Source organism: Dipodomys spectabilis, unplaced genomic scaffold (genome assembly GCF_019054845.1).
Source record: "Dipodomys spectabilis isolate Male_0828 unplaced genomic scaffold, ASM1905484v1 ptg000089l, whole genome shotgun sequence".
NCBI lineage: Eukaryota > Metazoa > Chordata > Mammalia > Rodentia > Heteromyidae > Dipodomys > Dipodomys spectabilis.
This window is the reverse complement of record NW_024870766.1, coordinates 1404176-1422913: the sequence shown is the minus strand read 5'-3', so window position 1 is coordinate 1422913 and position 18738 is coordinate 1404176. Positions and strand designations below refer to the sequence as shown.

Sequence of the window (18738 nt, the reverse complement as noted above, 5' to 3'; positions counted from 1 at the left end):
CAAATTCCATTTTCAGAGATGCAATCTGTGGGTTTGATGGCTTCACCCAAAGCACAGGGAAGCGGGTGCACTGCATTTGGAAGTGGAAAATCACAATGGATGGTTACACAGTATTTCTGTTTCTGCACTGTGGTCTGTGCTGAATGTGTATGATATACCTGGCACAACTCAGCAACTAAGACACCCGTGGGAGGAAGCACTTCGGGACATCCTCCTTAGAGACCTCATCACACACCTATTAGTCCACACACAACTACCACTAAAACCTTACTGCCAAATCTACAAAAATCTGTCTTATTAACCTGTCAACGTTACAGTACCTTGGCAGACATCATCTCTGTAATCACTTCTTAAACCATTCTTTATAGATAGAAAGATAACCCCAGAATTTCACTGCCAGTTAATTTTTCATTATCACATCACATCTCAAAAAGAAGGTTTCAATAGCTAGCTTAGGAAACAAATAAAATATTCATTGTAAACTAAGAGCCTAACTTGGAGACATGCAGAGTTATGGGAAAGAAACATGCAAGGGAAGATGGGAAGATAGCAAAGGATGCCAACTTGCTAGCCCTGCCCACAATAAGCCCTAGGGTAGCTATTTACATTCCAAGGACAGCCCTGAGCAGATGCTGAGGGCAGCCAAATAACTTCCTGGTTCAAACAATCTTTGACCCTTACAAACTTGGATAAAAGATAAACTTAATACAAAATGAACTCTGAGGTAGGATTTCTGGAGAAAGAAATATCTCATCTTTCATTCTTTCCTTACACACCCACACCCACATACCCACCCACACCCACACACCCACACCCCCACACACAAATATTCCACTAATGAAATTAATCTGAAAAGTTTCATCTAGAGGACAATGAAAATAATAATGTCCCTCCAGCTCTGTTCCTATCAACTATATTCAACCTTAACTTCTCTAGTGGCTCTCCATTTCTTCCATAAAACTTTCTCCCGTCTAATAGTTCTTTTGCCTTGCGAATACTATCCTTAGCTGTTTTTATTTCATTTTCTACCCTGCTTTGCCCTTGTCTGCCTCTCTTTGGTAAAATTCAAACTGTCTGCATTTTATGATTTCTTTTGCCATAATACTTTTCTGGAACTTCTGTCATAAAAAAATGTGTTTTTCAATAGTGCACTGTTACACAAGACAGGCTGTGTTACACAATAAGAAATGCAATTGCATCAATGAAAACCATTTAGATCCGTAATGAAAATCTCACCACCTCTCCTTTTGGTTTATTATGTAAGTAACTTCATTCTTTTGTGGGTGAGTTTGCAAAGCACAGATAACAGCACTTTTATTATAGATCAATGATAAGAAGACTATAGGTGTTTGCAAAGGACTCAACAGAATACTCACAGGCACCAGGCCTTTGAGAAGGCAGCTTTTGAGTGCTAGGTAGACATCAGTATTATTCTCTCAATAAATGACTCATGATCACTCTACCTTGTTTAGCTCTCAAACATAAAATGTAATTATGTCAATAGTCATGAGAAGTAATGGGAAGTTTTTCTTCTGCTCCTAGTCTGTTTCTGAGCATTAATTATTCTCTTTAAAATATTAGACAGGGCTGGGAAGGTGGCTCAGTGGTAGAGCGCTTTCCTTGCATACATGAGGCCCTGGGTTCGATTCCTCAGCACCACATAAGAAAAAAGAAAAAAAGCCAAAAGTGGCACTGTGGCTCAAGTGGTAGAGTGCTAGCCTTGAGCTGAAGAGCTGAGGGACAGCGCCCAGGCCCAGAGTTCAGGCCCCACTACCGGACCCCACCAAAAAAAAAAAAAAAAAAAATATATATATATATGGATATATATATATATATATATATATGTATATATTAGAAAATCAGATCATGACCACTTTACCTTGCTTAGGTCTTCAAATATAAAATGTAAATATGCCAATATTCCTGAGTAGTAATGTGATTTTTATTTTTTTCTGCTGTTCCTAGCTAGCTTCTAAGTGTTCATCATTCTCTTTAAAATACTAGGTAATGACTACCGAAGAAAATACTAGATAATCAGATCACTGATCAACGATTTACTTTTTAGTTTCTTGAGTTTAGTTAAGTTACACATGGAACTGGACTTTACTGGCCAGCTAGTCTTACCCCTCTAAATTATTTGGCAGACGCACTGCTTTTGAGAGATGGATGTGTAGTAAGTGTGGATGTTTTTCACCACAACAGTAAACAAGCTAGTGAATATAACTTCTTCAAATCAAATTACATATGATCTGATCCTCCCCAGTCTATGAGATGGATAGGAAAATTAACTTGCAGCACTACTGCATTTCCCTGTTATCTAGGTGGAAGATCTTAAAAATCAAGCAGAATGTTTAAATACTCACTGCTGACCTTATGTGACTTCTTTAATTTAATAATTCTTCCTCTTCCTTGCCTCATGTACAAGTTCTTTGCTGAGGCAAGGATACAGAGGACACAAGTCAATGTCCCTAAAAGAGACAAACTTCCTTCCTCTGACCCAGAATGTCATCAGGCATTGAGTCAGGCTCCCTTGCTATTCACAGAAATCCACATGTTCCATCCCTTCCCATTAGAATCCCTCAGGCTCAGAGAGAGGATGCCTGCCCCTTCTTCCTGTTGGAAGCACAAATGCCTCTAAGAGTAGGTAACACAAAGACAAGGTTATTGAGAGAGAAAGAGGGAAAAAACTGAGAGGAGAAATCCAAAGCCAAATGGGATTCTTTTTTTGTGTTTGTTTAATACATAGAACCAGGAAAAGATAATATAAATTTCTATTGTAAAATAATCTGTCTTGTCACATAGCAGCAAAAGTCACAGTCCTTTTACCCTAGGGAGTTTGCAACCTGACAATGAGAGAGATAACACTAGTGATGACAGAATGAAGCGTGAAGCCCGTGGTGGACTACATGAGTGAAGCAGCACTTCAGAGCACTGTGAGAGAAGAGAAGAAAGACATATTTGCAAGAAGCAGAGATGGAAGAATTGGTGGTGAGAATTTTATAAGCAATGAGTGAGAAAGTGATTGAATGCATTCCCAAGACAGTGAATAGAATGTAGCTTGTTTTTCACTTTATTTTCTGGAAGCACTGTCAGAAAAAAATTGGAGATTTGGAGCTAGGCAAACAGTGTGGCTATGACCGGTAATTGAGATCACCCCTACTGGGACACAAAGGAGACTGATAAGAGGAATCTCATGTGGAGGAAGCAGAAGCGATACAAGAGAAACAAATAGTGCTTGGATTTTTAACTAGGCCCCCAGTGAATGGGGCACTACCTACAGGAGAAATTTAGCGGAGCTGACTGTGGGTGGGGGAATGAAGGAGGATATATAGAGCTCATTTCAACTAAGGCTGAGTCTACAGTAATGTGAGCCTTTGAATGATGGAAAAAAGTCTCAGGACTTAGAGATCTGACTATGGATTTCAGATTAATGTTTGAAAACACATCTAGGTAGGCTGGGAGGTTCTTGAAGTTTAAGGACTAAGTCAAATTTCTCTTGATATTTTCTGATAAATGTTGAAAGAAGTAACAGTGGAAGCCAAGAACATGTTTAAAGGCAAAGAAAAAAGGAAGGAGGGAGGGAAGGCGGAAGGGGAAGAGGAGGAGGGAGGAAAAGAGGAAGGGGACTTTGGGAAGAGGAAGAGGGAAGGAAGGATGGAGGAAGGATCACTGGAAAGTGGGAAGAGAGGGAGGGAGGGAAGAAGGGAGGAAGAAAAGAAGGAAAAGGAAAGGAAAGGAGGAAGGAAGCCATTCCAGTAAGGGCTAAAAGTTAAAAGGAATTGGCAAGAGCCAGTGGCTCATGCCTGTAATCCTAGCTACGCAGGAGGCTGAGATCTGAGGATCATGGTTTGAAGGCAGCAGAAAAGTCTGTGAGACACTTATAAACCACTCTGAAAAAGCCAGAAGTGGCATTGTGGCTCAACTAGCCTTGAGCACAAAGAGGCTCAGAGACAGTGACCAGGCCCTAAATTCAAGTCCCAGGACCAGCAAAACAACAACAACAACAACAAATGAACAAACAAAAAAGGAGTTAAATTATTTGGTAAGATCAACCAGCCTTTCTTTACCTACCAAGTCCCTCAATAAGCTGGCAGTTCTGAAGTTCCACAGATGTCACTTCTCGAGACACAGCATTCATTTTTCCTCTGTACAAGACAAAAATCAATATGGAGGTTAAGGCAGCACATCCAAAATCTGTGTTTGAGCTCTGAAAACCTCTAATCATTTTTATATTGGTTAACTCTTTCATTCTAATTCATAACAAATAAGAAATCAACTCTTCTTATTTATGTTTATTTACACAGTGCGGACATTATGATAGTAAGATATATGATGTACATTATATATATGATATACATTAAAATATATATATATATATATATGGATGATATAAAGAAACTAGTTGGTCAGTGTAGCACCAAGAATAATCCCAGCTATTTAGGATGCTGATGCAAGTGGATTAAGAAGATCAAGGAAAAATGCTAACCCCAGACAAAAATAGGAGGACTATCTAAAAAATAAAATAAAAACAAAAGAGCTGGGAGTCTGGCTCAAAAGTGGCTCAGTAAAATTTTATTGTGTATATATATCACATTTTCTTGATCTATTTGTCCACTAAGGGGCATCTGGGCTGATTTCATACCTTGGCTATAGAGAATAGAGCTAAAATAAACATGATTGTGCTGGTAGTTTTACTGTATCCTGGTTTGAAATCTTTGGGGTAAATGTCCAGGAGCAGAATTGCTGAATCATACGGTAGTGTTTTTGTTTTGGGGTTTTTTTGTTGTTGTTGTTTTGTTTCTTCTCTTTTTTTTTGAGGAATTGCCACACTGCTTTCCAGAGTGGTTGAACAAGTTTACATTCTCACCAATAGTATGTTAGGGCTCCCTTTTGGCTGAATCCTCACCAGCATCTGTTGTTGTTTTTTTGCTTTGATATTGGCTATTCTAACTGGAGTTATGTGGAATCTCAATGTTGTCTTGTTTTGTGTTTCCTTTCTGGCCAGGGATGTTGAGCATTTCTTCATGACTACTAACCATTTTTACTTTTTCTTCTGAGAAACTCTTATAATCTCATTAGTCCACTTATTAATTGGGTTGTTGGTTTTTTTAGTTTTGGCTTTTTAAGTTCCTTATGTATCCTGGATATAAGGGCATTGTCTCCTCCATTAGAAAGAATGATTTGTAATGATTTGTAAAGAAATAGAAAGACTTGGAAAAATTATGTTAAATAATTTTTCCTCTTCTATGTGGAAGCTAGATTTAGCTGACAAGCTCAGAAGTAAATGCATTGGGTGGTGTGTAAGTGTATACTAATGTATTAACTCAAATACAGTTGATTTGAGGGAGATCTCAAATACTGTAATTCCTTAGAAAGGCAAATCAAATTTCAGCAAAGTGATATACCAGAAAATTGGTACTGGAAAGAGGTAAGGTGGGGTGAGGTCAAGGGTAAGGGATAAAGAGATGAATAGGAAAAGAGGTGGGGGGGGGCAGGGTTACAGACAAAATCCAATGTATAGCCTACAAAATTAAGAAGAATGAGGGGGAAAGGCTGGGTAAGTAAGGAATGGATGAGAATATTGAAAGTGGTGACTTGATCAATTGAAACCAAAGGAAGATATTCTTAGGAGAGGATCACAAAGGAGCAATAGCTATGTGCATTTGATCATATAAAATAATATTTATCAAAATGAACCCCAGGAAATGAAAATAAGAAGTTTGTTATACTTCATTGCTGTTTTGTTTAGTTTTCTTTTTGTCTTGTTATTCATTTATGTGTCTTTGGTAGGATAAAGGTGGGGGGCAGACATGGAGGGACAAAGGGTGAACAAATACAGCAGTGATACACACTAGACACTATGTTGAAAATGAGCTATACAACTTGTGGTTGGGGACAGGAGGTAAAAATTGGGAGAGAGCTGAGGGAAGAGCTGATGTTGTTCAAAAAGAAATGTACTCATTATCTGACTTATAGAACTGCAATCTGTACAGCATGTTTACAATAATAATAAAAATGTAATAAAAAGATACATTGTATTCACTTAGTGGTAGAACACAAAGTTGCCATATGTATATGCCTCTAATCATATACAATACTATTTGTCAAAGTAAATTCCAAGAAATGGAAATAAGAGGCTTTTTCTTTGTTTTTGCTTTTTTTTTTTTTGTCTTGTTTGTTTGTTTCTATGTCTTTAGAAGGGCAAGGGGGCACAGAAATGGAGGGACAAAGGATGAACAAATGCAGCAGTAGTACTCACTAGAGACTATGCTGAAAATGAACTATTTAACTTGTGTGTGGGGGTGGGAGGGAAAAACTGGGAGAGAGAAAGAGTGACATTGTCCAAAAAGAAATGTACTCATTACCCGACTACCCTCTGTACATCACCTTCATAATAACAATACATTTTTAAAGATAAATTCTATTCATAAACTCCTTTGTTAAATGGCAACTCTTTTATATAACTACTAAAGATAATAATTTAAAAAATGGGGCTGGGAAGGTGGCTCAGTGGTAGAGTGCTTGCCTTGCATGCATGAGGCCCTGGGTTCAATTTTTCAGCCCCACATAAGCAGAAAGAGCTGGATGTGGCGCTGTGGCTCAAGTGGTAGAGCGCTAGCCTTGAGCTGAAGAGCTGAGGGACAGTGCCCAGGCCCAGAGTTCAGGCCCCATGACTGGCAAAAAAATAAAAATAAAAATAAATATATAATAAAAAATTGATGATTTAAAAAAAAGTGAGCACTTGCTTAAGGCCCAAGGTTCAATTCCAAGCAAGCAAATATACAAACAAAACCCAAACAAGCAAACATACAAATGGTAAATACTATTTGTTAGTATGAATAAACAATATTGTTAATTTGGATGTATAAAATAGCATTTTGTTTCACTTTGAAAGTAATATGACCTATAAATCTTCATTTCTGCCTATATCTGCTATAATTTTTCTTTCAAAAATATTTTACGTAGTTCTAGGAGTCTCATTTCAACATATCACCATGTGAGTATAGTACATCTTGATCAATGGTCCCCTTTTAACATTAGAGATTTGCTTTTTAAAAAATCCTTCCTCTCACAAACTGCTTTTCCAAACTTCTCTGAAGAGCTAAATCCTGCCATTTTTGCATTAATTTTATTAAGCATGTGCTGACTTAGCAAATATGTGAATTCATTAAACTGAACACCATTTTAGCAGTCAACCAAATTACCACAGTGCTCTTATTTCCACAGCAAAAGTCTTCTAAATAAAAAATTTTTAAATTTACTAAACTATATTCAAGAAGACGCTATGGTTACTTTTTTAAAAAAGAGTTGGGGGTTGTAAATCAGTGGTGGAATGGTCTAGCTATATCTGGTACTACACATACACACACGTTAACCCAAATCTATTATTCTTATTCTTATTCTGTCACTTAACCGTGGTAGGAATAAACAAATGCAACAATTAACACTCTCCAGCTAAACTAGAAAGTATTCTCAACGGGCATTACTGCTTCACACAGATTCTAGATGTGAGGTTCCTTAGAGAAACATAACAACCCGAAAGAATTAAAAGCAAAGGAGAGTTTAGACTTACTGGCCTAATAACCCCCCCTAAAGAGGATCTTCTTTCTAGCCCACTACTGGCTTTTCCAGAGAAGTTTCTGGAATAGCTCTCTCTGCACAGTGCCAACAACCACCTGCCAGTCTCTTCTTCGTTGCCTGCTATCTGGCTTGCTCTTTGGGTTCTATCACTCTGGGTGAATCAACAGTGAAACCACTCTTAGTTAATATCTGACTCAGTCCTCCACATCCACCCTGTAGCCTTCCCCACCTCCCCCTCAAAGTCTAGCACTTGGAAGGATTCTGTTTCTCCAGGAGTACGTAGAGAGCAAACCTAACTATCAGGGTCCTAGGGAAAAGCAAGCTAGTCAGACTCACTTCCCAGATCAGGGATTCTCAGAGTGTTTTGACTAGGAGGGGATTGTCCCAAAGCCGCTCCTGGGGACCTGCTGGAAAGACGGAAGCCAGCTGTGAAGGACAGCCCTAGGAGCCCCCAGAGGAGACACTCACTCACCTCAAGGATAAGATCCTCTCCCCGATGAAGGCCAAGCTGGCCCCTAGCAGGGCCAGAGCCACTAGTCTCCCCATGATCTCGGGGTGCCCGGTGATGACAAGCAGACAGATAATGTACACGGGGGAGGGAGGCAGGCTCTGGAGCCTCCCGTCTGGGCTCGCGGGGCGGTGCCCGAGCCGGGCCGCGCCTCCTGCGGCCAGCGAGCAGCTGGGAGGGTGCTGGGCGGGGCGGCGGGGTCGTGCGCCCCAGCCTGGAGCCCAGGTACCAGACTACGTCTCTGCGCCAGGTTCATGGATAACATTTTGCGCAGGGGGTGGGAGTGGTGGAAGAGGGGGTGTTCTAGGAAACTTTCAACGGGCGAGTTCGAAAGCCACCTTTTTCGCGGTCGGAGTTCCAGGAGACCTTTCCGCGCCAAGTTCAAGGCCATCTTTCTGGGCCGAAGGTCAGTGGGGAAACTTGGAGCTCCGGACTCGCTCCTCCTCTCCCTCCCACTCCTCCTCCCTCACGGTCACCCTTACCTCACCCGGGCCTCTGGTGAAAGTCTGAGGTTTTCTTGGCAGGTGGTGAACAGGTGGTGTGAGTTTGCTTCTGAAAGCCACGACATTCAATCTCAGCTCCTCAATCCGGACTGGAGGTGGGGGAGGGTGGGAAGCTTCCAAATAAAAAGTCACAGCCTGAAACTGGGGGTTTCTGGCAGGCAAGCCGTACATGCGGTGGACTGAATTGCTGCCCAGACACTCAAGTGGAAAGAAGACATTGGTAAAGAGCTTCAACTCTCCCTTCTCCAGGATTTGAGGCACAGGACATGGCATCGGGGCCTTCCTGCTTTACATCAAAGCTCCCAACATGGTCTAGTTCCATGTGTAGATTGGATGGTGAATGGCGCTTTCTGTCCCCATGTTGGTAGGGTAAAGAAAACTCAACAGAGTAGAGGGCGGGGGGGGGGGGGGGGGGGGGGAGAGGAAATAGAAAGACCAGTAGAAAGGGAAGGGAAAAGTAGTTTCCTGGGAACTTAGGCTTCCCAAAGATGTCTTGTTCCTACTTTCTTCTAGGGCTGTCCAAGGAGGAACACACTTGGGGTTTTTCTGAAAAAGACCAAGGCGGAAGGGAGACACTGAAGATGAAGGAAGGATGAAGGAAGACTAGAGAAGGCTCGGGAAAAGTTGCATCTTCCCATGCGATGTTTTTAGTTGCCAGCAGTGGCGGAAAATTTCCTATTGGGTTTGAGATTGTGTGTGTGTGTGTGTGTTAGAAATCAAGATTCGTCTAGACCTAAAGATATTGAGAAGGAAAGGTCTGGGTGCAGGTGGCTCAAGCCTGTAATCCTAGCTATTCAGGAGGCTGAGATCTGAGGATCAAAGTTCGAAGCCAACCCAGAGCAGGTAAGTCCATGAGACTCTTATCTCCAATTAACTACTAGGAAGTGGCACTGTGGCTCAAGTGGTAACATGTTAGCCTTGAACAAAAGAGCTCAAGAACAGCACCTAAACAGAGAGGGGGTGGGGAGGTGTTCCTTGACCAACAGGATACATAAGATACACATTTATACCTACAATAAGATACACAATTATAAGACAATGAAGCCTATGAAGACCTTCAGAGTAATACTTTAAATTCTCAGAACATCCTCTGAGGTAGGTAACAGTATTCCAATATCGTAGGGGAGAAAAAAAAAGTTACAAAATGGTTGTAGGATTTGCCCCAAGTCACACATTTGGTAAGTAGCAGAGTCAAACATCCTAGATCCAAATCCTTGCACTGTGGAGCCTTCTGAGCTGCCTGTGTTATACTAGGGGTAAAGGAGATATTGCAGCATCTGAAGCTGTGGGTATAGATAGGACTATTCTCTTTAAGATGAGTACTTTTCAAAGCATGTAAATAAAGAGATGAACACTTTCCATGATGATTTAAAAGGAGGACAAGGGCTTAAGATCTGAGGGCCTAAAGCATATGCGGCAGGAAAATATGCAGTCTGGAACTCAGGCATATGTTTAGAGCCAGTTTTGACAAGCACAACTTTCTTTTCTTTTAATATTTTTTATTGTAAAAATACTGTACAGAGGGGTTACAGTTACACGAGGAAGGTAATGAGTACATTTCCTATAGAGCATTGTTACCTCCTCCTTTGTTTTTCCCCTACCATCCCTTCCCTCCCACCACCACAACTACACTCCCCCCTCCCCCCCTCCTCCCCACCTAAATTCTAAAGTTCGTTTTTCAACACAGTGTCTTGTACATCTCATTGTTACAATGGGTCAACCTGTATCCCTATTTAAGCATTTTGTTTTTTCCCTTCCCCTCCCAAATTAGAGAAGTGTATATACAAGATGCAGGGCACTGACATCAAGTACAGTGAAAACAGGGGTTATACCATGGGGGAGGAACATACAAAGAAACAAAAAAATCACATGGTGCATTATAAATACATTAGAAACAATAGCAAGAAAGAAAAAACCACTTGTGTACCACAGCTAAGATATGGATGCCCCTCAGTAGATGAATTTAATGGATCAAGAAAATGTGGTATATATACACAATAGAATTGTTTCCATCAGAAAGAATGACATCACTCCATTTGTTAGGAAATGGAAAGACTTAAAAAAAATTATATTTAGTGAAGTAAGCCAGGCCCAAAGAAACATAGGTCCCATGGTTTCTCTTATTTACAATAACTAGTATGTTTGGGACAAGCAGGAAAGGTCAAAAGCTATGTACATATGACCAGGATAAGATGATGTTAAGCACAACTTTCTTAAGCTACAGATTTCTTTCTTTCTTTCTTTTTTAAAAATCAGTTGTGGGGCTTGAACTCTGGGCCTGGGCACTATCCCAGAGCTCTTATTGCTTAAGGCTAGCGCTCTCCTACTTTGAGTCCAATACCACTTTTGGTTTTCTGATGGTTAATTAGAGAGAAGAGTCTCATGAAGGAGGATATTCTTAGGAGAGGATCACAAAGGCTCAGTAGCTATGTGCATATGATCATATAAAATGATGCTTATCTAGCCGGGCACCAGTGGCTCACGCCTGTAATCCTAGTTACTCAGGAGGCTGAGATCTGAGGATCGAGGTTCAAAGCCAGCCCAGGCAGGAAAGCCTATGAGACTCTTTTATCTCCAATAAACCACCAGAAAACCGGAAGTAGTGCTGTGGCTCAAGCGGTAGAGCATTTGCCTTGAGCTGAAGAGCTGAGAGACAGTGCCCAAGCCCAGAGTTCAAGCCCCATGACCGACAAAAAAAAAAAAAAGATGCTTATCTAAATGAACTCCAATAAATGAAAACAAGAGATTTTTTTTTATTTTATTGTTTGTGTCTTTTTCTTCTTTTTTCTTTTTTTCTCTTTTTGTTGCTTCTTTTGATATCTGTACTTTTTGTCTTCTATGTAAGTTTATCTGATTTGGGAAGGGTAAGGGAAAGCACAGAAGTGGTGAGACAAAGGGTGAACAAATGCAGCAGTGATAAAAATGAACTATACAACTTGTGGGGGAGGGGGGCTGGAAGGGGAGAATACTGGGAGAAAATGAGGGAAGAGTTGACAGTGTTCAAAAAGAAATGTACTCATTACCTGACTTATATAACTGCAACTACTCTGTATATCACATTTGCAATAAAAAAAAATCATCAGTTTAAAAAATAAAGCAAAGAATTGATTTTTAAAAAAGTCTGATGTACCTTCCTTCCTAGGCTAGCATCAAACTGCAGTCCTCAAATTACAGCCTCCTCAGTAGCTAGGATTACAAGCATGAGCAACTGGTGCCTGGCACAGATTCCTTTTCTGCACCCACTTTATATGAAGTTCTTAATGCTGTACTTGGCATACCAGTAAAGATTAACCCCAATTAGATTTGAACCTCTGCTTGAAATTATGGGCTCCTTGTGGGGAAAGATCCCATTCTATTCATTACTGAGTCTACCAGGACCATTCATTGAACTTTGCACTTAACAGTGTCTCAGTAAATTTGATTTGATGGATGGATGTAAGATATGATCTTAGGAGAAAGGAAAGTTAGAAGAAAGAAAAACAAATAGAAATAATGACCGTACTATGTGACCACTGTGAGTGTCCAAAACTACTGATATGTAACATGTTTTGATGGTTTATACTTACATCTTACTTAAAGAATTAAAAGTTAAAGACTATTCCTTATTAGCCTCACTTTACTTTTCTCATTATGTTTAACAGCCATTAAATTATTTATAAAACTTCAAACTTATAATCTTAAAAAACTATCTAAACAAAAAGACAATATATGAAACTATGATACACTCATTAGTTCTATGGCAGTAGTTTCATTTAGTGGCTAATAGGATCAGCTCTGGCATCAGAAATAGAGTGATATACTCACCTCTTAGTAGGTAGATAACTTCAAACTTCTATGCAATGTTTAAAGTGATTTGTGTACCTACTTCAAGGCTGCAATTAGGATTAAAGAAATATTGAATATAATACTGTACATGCATCATTTTGTTAGGATTATTTACAAATATTTGAACAATGATGATTATGATTATGACAAAATAGAAAAAAGAATGAGAAGTGATGTGCTTTGATAAGTTACAATAGAAAGAAGAAACATAAAAGTCTCTTTCCAAGGATTAGGATAGTTTTTTAGAGGTCCCATGAGTGAAAAACTCTCTTTGTGATTTAGGCCCTCTTGGCTCTAGACCTTACATTGCTGCTGCTTAACAATGGGTCTTCAAACACCTGACTCTATCTATTCAGGCTCCCATTCACAGTTCTGTTCAATGGACAGGTCAGATGCTATCTTTAATCTCCTTGGCATCTAAGGTGGACATCCATTTAGGAAACAAATTTCTGAAACACTCCCCAATATTTGAGTATTTGGGTATTTAGTTGTTCATTTAACGCTTCCCGCCCCCAAAAAGGGATTCTGTACATATAACTTTCCATAGGAGATATGACCAAGCTGCCTATCTGAAAGAATCCCCACAGGACAGGGCAGCCTTCCTGCTCCCCTGAACACATGCTTGGTGAATGAAACGCAAACAAAACTTGAATTTCAGTTAGTCTTTAATATAACTCTAATTCTTTAACAGTAAACTAAGATGTAAGTATAAAACATCAAAACCTGTTACATATCAGTAGTTTTGAACACTCACAGTGGTCACAATGTAGGAACTGAGGTCACATTTACACCGTAATTCCCTCTCTCCCATGTTCTGTTGCTGGAGGGACAAAGTGAGGCTTGTTTTGTGCAGTGTATTCACCTTATGGGAAAGCCGCTTTTTTCTCTTTCTTGGGCTTAGCATTATGAAAATATATATTCATCTCCCTTTATGTGAAAGTGCTATAAGAACTAAAGAGGCCTTTTCTGACTTTGAAATCAAAGTTACTATATTTGCCATCCATTTCTAGGTCAATATTGCTGACTAAATTCCCATAGAATTAGCAATGTGTAGCAAATTAGGTGTTAGGAAAAAACTATCACATTTATACACCAAAAATACAATTTAGAGTTCACAATACAAGGCCCTGTGGTATAAAGTGCCTATGAGCAACTTCCCGTCATATTCTGTTGCCACAGAACTTCCCTGGAGGACAGATCCGTTGTTGGCATACACTGTGGTCACTGTAGGCTTCTCAGATAGAATGTTCTGGATGCGAAGAACCTGCCAGGAGACACAGAGTATTAATATAGAAACAGCATCCACCCATGACACTCAATCAGTAAACCCCTGTCTTCCACAATGACACAGTGATTAAGAGGACATGCTGGTAGAAACAGCACTAACCAATCTTCTTAATGCTTAAATTAAAGTACTTTTCCCAACCTTCAAAGAAAGTGCTTTTTAAAACCATCTCGTTATGCCATGCCAACACAGGATTTAGTGTTATTACAGCAATTCAGCAGTGATAGAAATAGGTTCACACTAATGTGCCTACTTTCACACCATTTCAACATGAACAAAAATCCTGTCATGTGGTGAGTCGACAATGAACCAGATATTTAAAAAAATTGCCAGTATACCACACAAGAAGGGCATGTGTCTTTATAAAATGCCTTTTGACTAGCTTCCACCATAATTTAATACATCAAAAGATTAGTTTTTAAAAAGCACTTCAACAATGTTCCCTCCTGCCAATTATTGGCTTAAAGCAATTACAAATCTCCCCACACAAGTTTACAGTATTATAACTAACAAATCATCCTGGTGACAGTTGATTGTATTAGTAGTTCAAAAGGACTTGACTAATTAAAGTTGAAAGACTGCAAATGTAAAAACCTCTGATGAGGGAGGGTTGTTCGGGTCATAGACGAAGAGCTTCTGGCCATTCGGATGACAGCCTACCCAGATGTCCCCCGAGGAAGGATCAACAGATAAATTATCCACCAGTGTGTCCAACTGCAGAACCTTACAAATGAGAAAGTGTCAATATCTAAATCACAGGAGAAATTTGATTAAAGCATTTACAGCCAACCTTTCCTGCTTCTGTTCATGTTCTGTTCCTCCCACCCTATTTCTTAAAATACATTTAATAAACTGGTTAGAAGTCACTTTTCATCTTCTCTGAAAGTACAGGAATTAGAGGTGATCATCAATTTCTCAAAAAAGAAATTAATTCTTTTTTTTCCTTAAAAAAGGCACAATGATCAGTTAGCTCAAGGAACTCCATCAAAGCAAGATAGGAAATTATTAATCAACTTAAAATATGTGTTGTGGAGGGCGAAGCAAACAATAATGGTGTGGAACCCAATTCCTACCTTCATTTATTATTGAAAGGACTGACAACATGCATAAATCTTCATTTGAGAATTCATCTATTAGTCTTTTCAATAGTGAAAAATCTTATTGGAATTCATAGAATGCCATCAATACTTCATGGAATGAGCCCTACATCTGATACAAGTATCACTCAATCTGCTACTGCATGTAATCACATTCTGCCCTCATGATCACTGAGAACAGGAGACTTCTCATGTTGGAAGGAATAATTTAAAACACAGAAGTGCTACACTGGCATCCGGGTTCTGCGCTAAATGTGTCATTGTCACAGAAGAAACAACTATGTAACTGCAATGTGTACTTGATTCATATCTATACACAAAGATAAATATTTACCTTTAACTGAGTTAAATTCATAGAAGGCTGTTTTTCCAAAACATGAATTTCATGAGCCAATGTATCAGCAACATAGATATACCTTTACAGAAAAGATATAATGGTTAGAGTTTCCTGTCAATATAAAACTTCATTAATACAGTGAAAATACATCTTAATAACCTGTCAAGAAATTAATCAATGATGTGCCCTCAAGGAATTCTTGATAAAGGTCAATTTTTACTTAAAAAAGTAAACTTTCAAAATCAATTCAGCAGTGCACCAACAATCATGGTATTATTAAATTATTTTTCAATAGGTCTGAAAGGAAAAATAACATAGAACTTCAATCTGTAAATACAGTCCATGGTATTTGTTATTGAAATGGAAATAAGACAAATCAGGTGAAATACTGATCCCGTTTGCTGAATCAAATCCTTCTGCTATGAGTTTAACTTCATTTGGACTATAGTAAATAACATTTGCCCAGTGTAAGTTCAAGTAAGTTTCCAAATACTTTAAGAAAGGATCAGAGAAGTAGTGATCATTGGTGGCAAATGTTTGGTTCCTAAGCAAAGCTTCTACATTCTAAAATCTAATTTGATATTTCTATCATTTATATGCTATCAAAATGCATTTTATTAAGATAGTAATAAATATATTAATAAAATATGGTGTAATAAAAGATACATTAATACATGGGAAATTTTAACAGTGAGAGAGAAGTATTCATAACAACATAGATACACTTAAGTGGGACTTAGAGGTAGACAGAAACAGATACAGATTCAGCCTTTCTCTTCTGAAGTTTATAATGTGTTGGGAGAATCAGATTGGTTCATATACAAGAGACACCTAAGTCTGCTACCATGAGAAATAGTTCAAGTCTAAAGAAACCAGAAATTAGTTCAATCTGAAGAGGCCTCTAATTTTTGAGTATGCAGAAAGACTCTAAAAACAAGGGAAAATATGTACAAAAGATACAGATACAGAAATTAGATTTGAGGGTTTTGAGGATGAAGATCTTCCCAGACAGCAGAAAACACTGGATCCAAGGAAAAGGAACAAAAGCCACAAAGGAGGAGTGTAAAATGGTAGGTTGGTTCTTTTAGAAAATATGGAAAGAATAGAAAAGGAAGGATAAGGCTAAAGAGTCCAGTCCTTTCTAGCCTTGATTGATAAAATACTCAGAATGAAGACATGGTACAATAATAAACTGTCAGCTTAGTTCAACAATTGCTGTCCATTTCCTTTGCCTTGGTGCTTTGATTAACATCAGCATTCAGAGATGAAGACAGCTCCCACTTTTGGAATCCTTCATTAAGGATTATTCATAATGAATCACAGGAAGACCACGCTAGCCAGAGAGCAAAAGACAGAAGTAGGTTGAAAATAAGTGGCAGCTCATCTGCAGCCAGAGAGGATGACTACAGGCAAAGAAGGAAGAGAAACAAGACAATTTGCTCATAGACTAAATAGCAATAATGGAAGTAAAGTCAGAGATAAGCTCTCTGTTCATTATGATAAGATAAATTTTCTATTAATTAGTATTTCTATTTTTAGCTTGGGTGTCCAGAAAGTTTTGCTTTCATGATGGAAATATAAGAGGTAGGAAGCAAAACACATTTGGCTAGAGAAGCTGGACCATATCAGCTCCAGTTTAAATAAAATGATTCTATATCATTTTCAGTAACCAGAAGAAAGGAGTTGCACTGCAAAAAAATAAGAACATTTAGTTGTCAAGGAATGCTACATTTATATCCTGTCATAATTTAAGTTGTCTAATGCACTAAGGCAGTAGAAGAGAATGTTAATAAAGAATTTAATATCCTCTCCTATATCTTGTGGTTGTGCATACTGAAATAAGAGAATTTCTGCAAGACTACTTGGCATTATTTATAAAGCTAACATTTAAAGGGTTTGAACTGTGCAAGTATTTCTATTTTTAGTGGTCTATCCCTTAGAAACATTTACATAAATGGGCAAAGACATGGGGTTCATAATGCCATTTACTCAGAATCCTTGCTGCAAATTGAACTCAGGTCTGTATGAATCCAAAATCTGTAAATTTAACTACTGTGTTCTCAGTCTATTTTTTTTAACAATCATAAGGTTTGAGTTAACTGTATACTGCTTGAGCCTCCAGCCCTTTATACCATACATATTAAGAAGTTTTTACTTAAAAAGTAACTGGATAAGTTTTGATAGTAAATGAGAACTATAAAAGGGTTTTTATTCAGAAAAAGAAGTTACACGTCCATCAATAGTGAAAAAATTAAATTAGTTTAGGATCATCCATATAATGGAATAGTATGTACTCAATAAATAAAATATTTTTATTTTAAATATCTACCTGATATTTCAATATATACATTAATTCAATCCCATTTTATTAAAGTTTACATTTATAAAAATAAATTTGATAAAAATATATACCAAGCTTTATATACTATGTTATTATATCATTATATAATATCTATAAATACATATAATCATATATTGTATGTAAATATATCTACTATACATATATGAAATTATATGAACAGGTCAAAAAAGCTATATTCAAATTTAAAAACTTAAAAATACCCAACATGAAAGTAAGGAATTTGGCCATCACCACAACTTAGAGTTAAAGAAGATACTCTGTAAAGGATCATACTTTTTATCAGGTGAAATACTGATCCCGTTTGCTGAATCAAATCCTTCTGCTATGAGTTTAACTTCATTTGGACTATAGTAAATAACATTTGCCCAGTGTAAGTTCAAGTAAGTTTCCAAATACTTTAAGAAAGGATCAGAGAAGTAGTGATCATTGGTGGCATAGAAATGTGCTGGTCCAACAGCTACGATATCATTCACACTGGAAGACAAAAACATATGAAAGAAAATAAAAGGCCTTATTGGTCTTCATATTGAAGCTTAGATCAAGTACCTGTAGAATTTATACAACATGTATTTTATATTTTAGATTAGTTTTTTTCCAAGAAAAGATAAGCTAAAAATCACATGACTATAGTAGATGCAATATATGACAATATTATTTCCAAAAGGACTGTTTTGTTTGTGGTACCAGGTAACTTGAAGAGAGGTCATTTAGCAATTATAGCAGGATGATTATTAAATAAAAGATCTAGTCAGATGTAATGGCCCATATCTGTAAGTCTAACATTTAGGAGGCTTAGGTATTAGGATCAAAAGCTTGAGGTCAAGCTAGGCCATATAGAGAAATGATGTTGAAAGAAAGTAAAAGAAAAATAAAGAAGGAAGGAAGAAAAGAAGAAAAATGAGAAAAAGAGACAGAGAGAACTCGGTTCCATGTGGAATTTTTGTGGGTTTTTTTTTTTTCCATAAGCAGTGTAGGGTTAACAACTGTACATCAGAACAGAGATGTCAGGTAATATAGAACCTGTCTCACTGTCAGCAGTATTTACCTGGCCCCCATTGCTCAGCTGCTGGATTTTCCTCAGTCCTTTGCTTCATTATCAGTCAAACTAAGGTTGACTGTTCAATTTCTACCTGCCTCACAAAGCCGACATGCTGAGAATGAACAGACCCTCAATAAACACTTGCAGAGAGATGAATGATGAAATTGCTGTAGTACAATACTTCAGGTGAGAGATTGATAT

At 38.1% G+C, this 18738-nt stretch overlaps 2 protein-coding genes across 3 annotated transcripts in view; both read right to left on the bottom strand.

The window, feature by feature from the left end:
- The window catches only part of Pon3 (paraoxonase 3), a 30099-nt gene extending 21903 nt beyond the window's left edge, over window positions 1–8196 (bottom strand). Inside the window, exons 1-2 of the mRNA XM_042684579.1 lie at window positions 8054–8196; window positions 4072–4145 (exon numbers count right to left, since the gene is read on the bottom strand). Of these exons, the coding sequence (XP_042540513.1) occupies window positions 4072–4145; window positions 8054–8127 (148 nt within the window). The 5' untranslated portion in view covers window positions 8128–8196. The remainder of the gene's footprint in view (window positions 1–4071; window positions 4146–8053) is intronic.
- The window catches only part of Pon2 (paraoxonase 2), a 41131-nt gene continuing 29733 nt past the window's right edge, over window positions 7341–18738 (bottom strand). Inside the window, exons 6-10 of one of the 2 annotated variants that reach the window (XM_042684581.1) lie at window positions 17772–17972; window positions 15134–15215; window positions 14297–14425; window positions 13507–13681; window positions 7341–7370 (exon numbers count right to left, since the gene is read on the bottom strand). In XM_042684581.1, the coding sequence (XP_042540515.1) occupies window positions 13523–13681; window positions 14297–14425; window positions 15134–15215; window positions 17772–17972 (571 nt within the window). In that variant the 3' untranslated portion in view covers window positions 7341–7370; window positions 13507–13522. Of the gene's footprint in view, window positions 7371–13064; window positions 13682–14296; window positions 14426–15133; window positions 15216–17771; window positions 17973–18738 lie in introns of those variants that run through there. The other variant, XM_042684580.1, reaches the window with a different exon arrangement.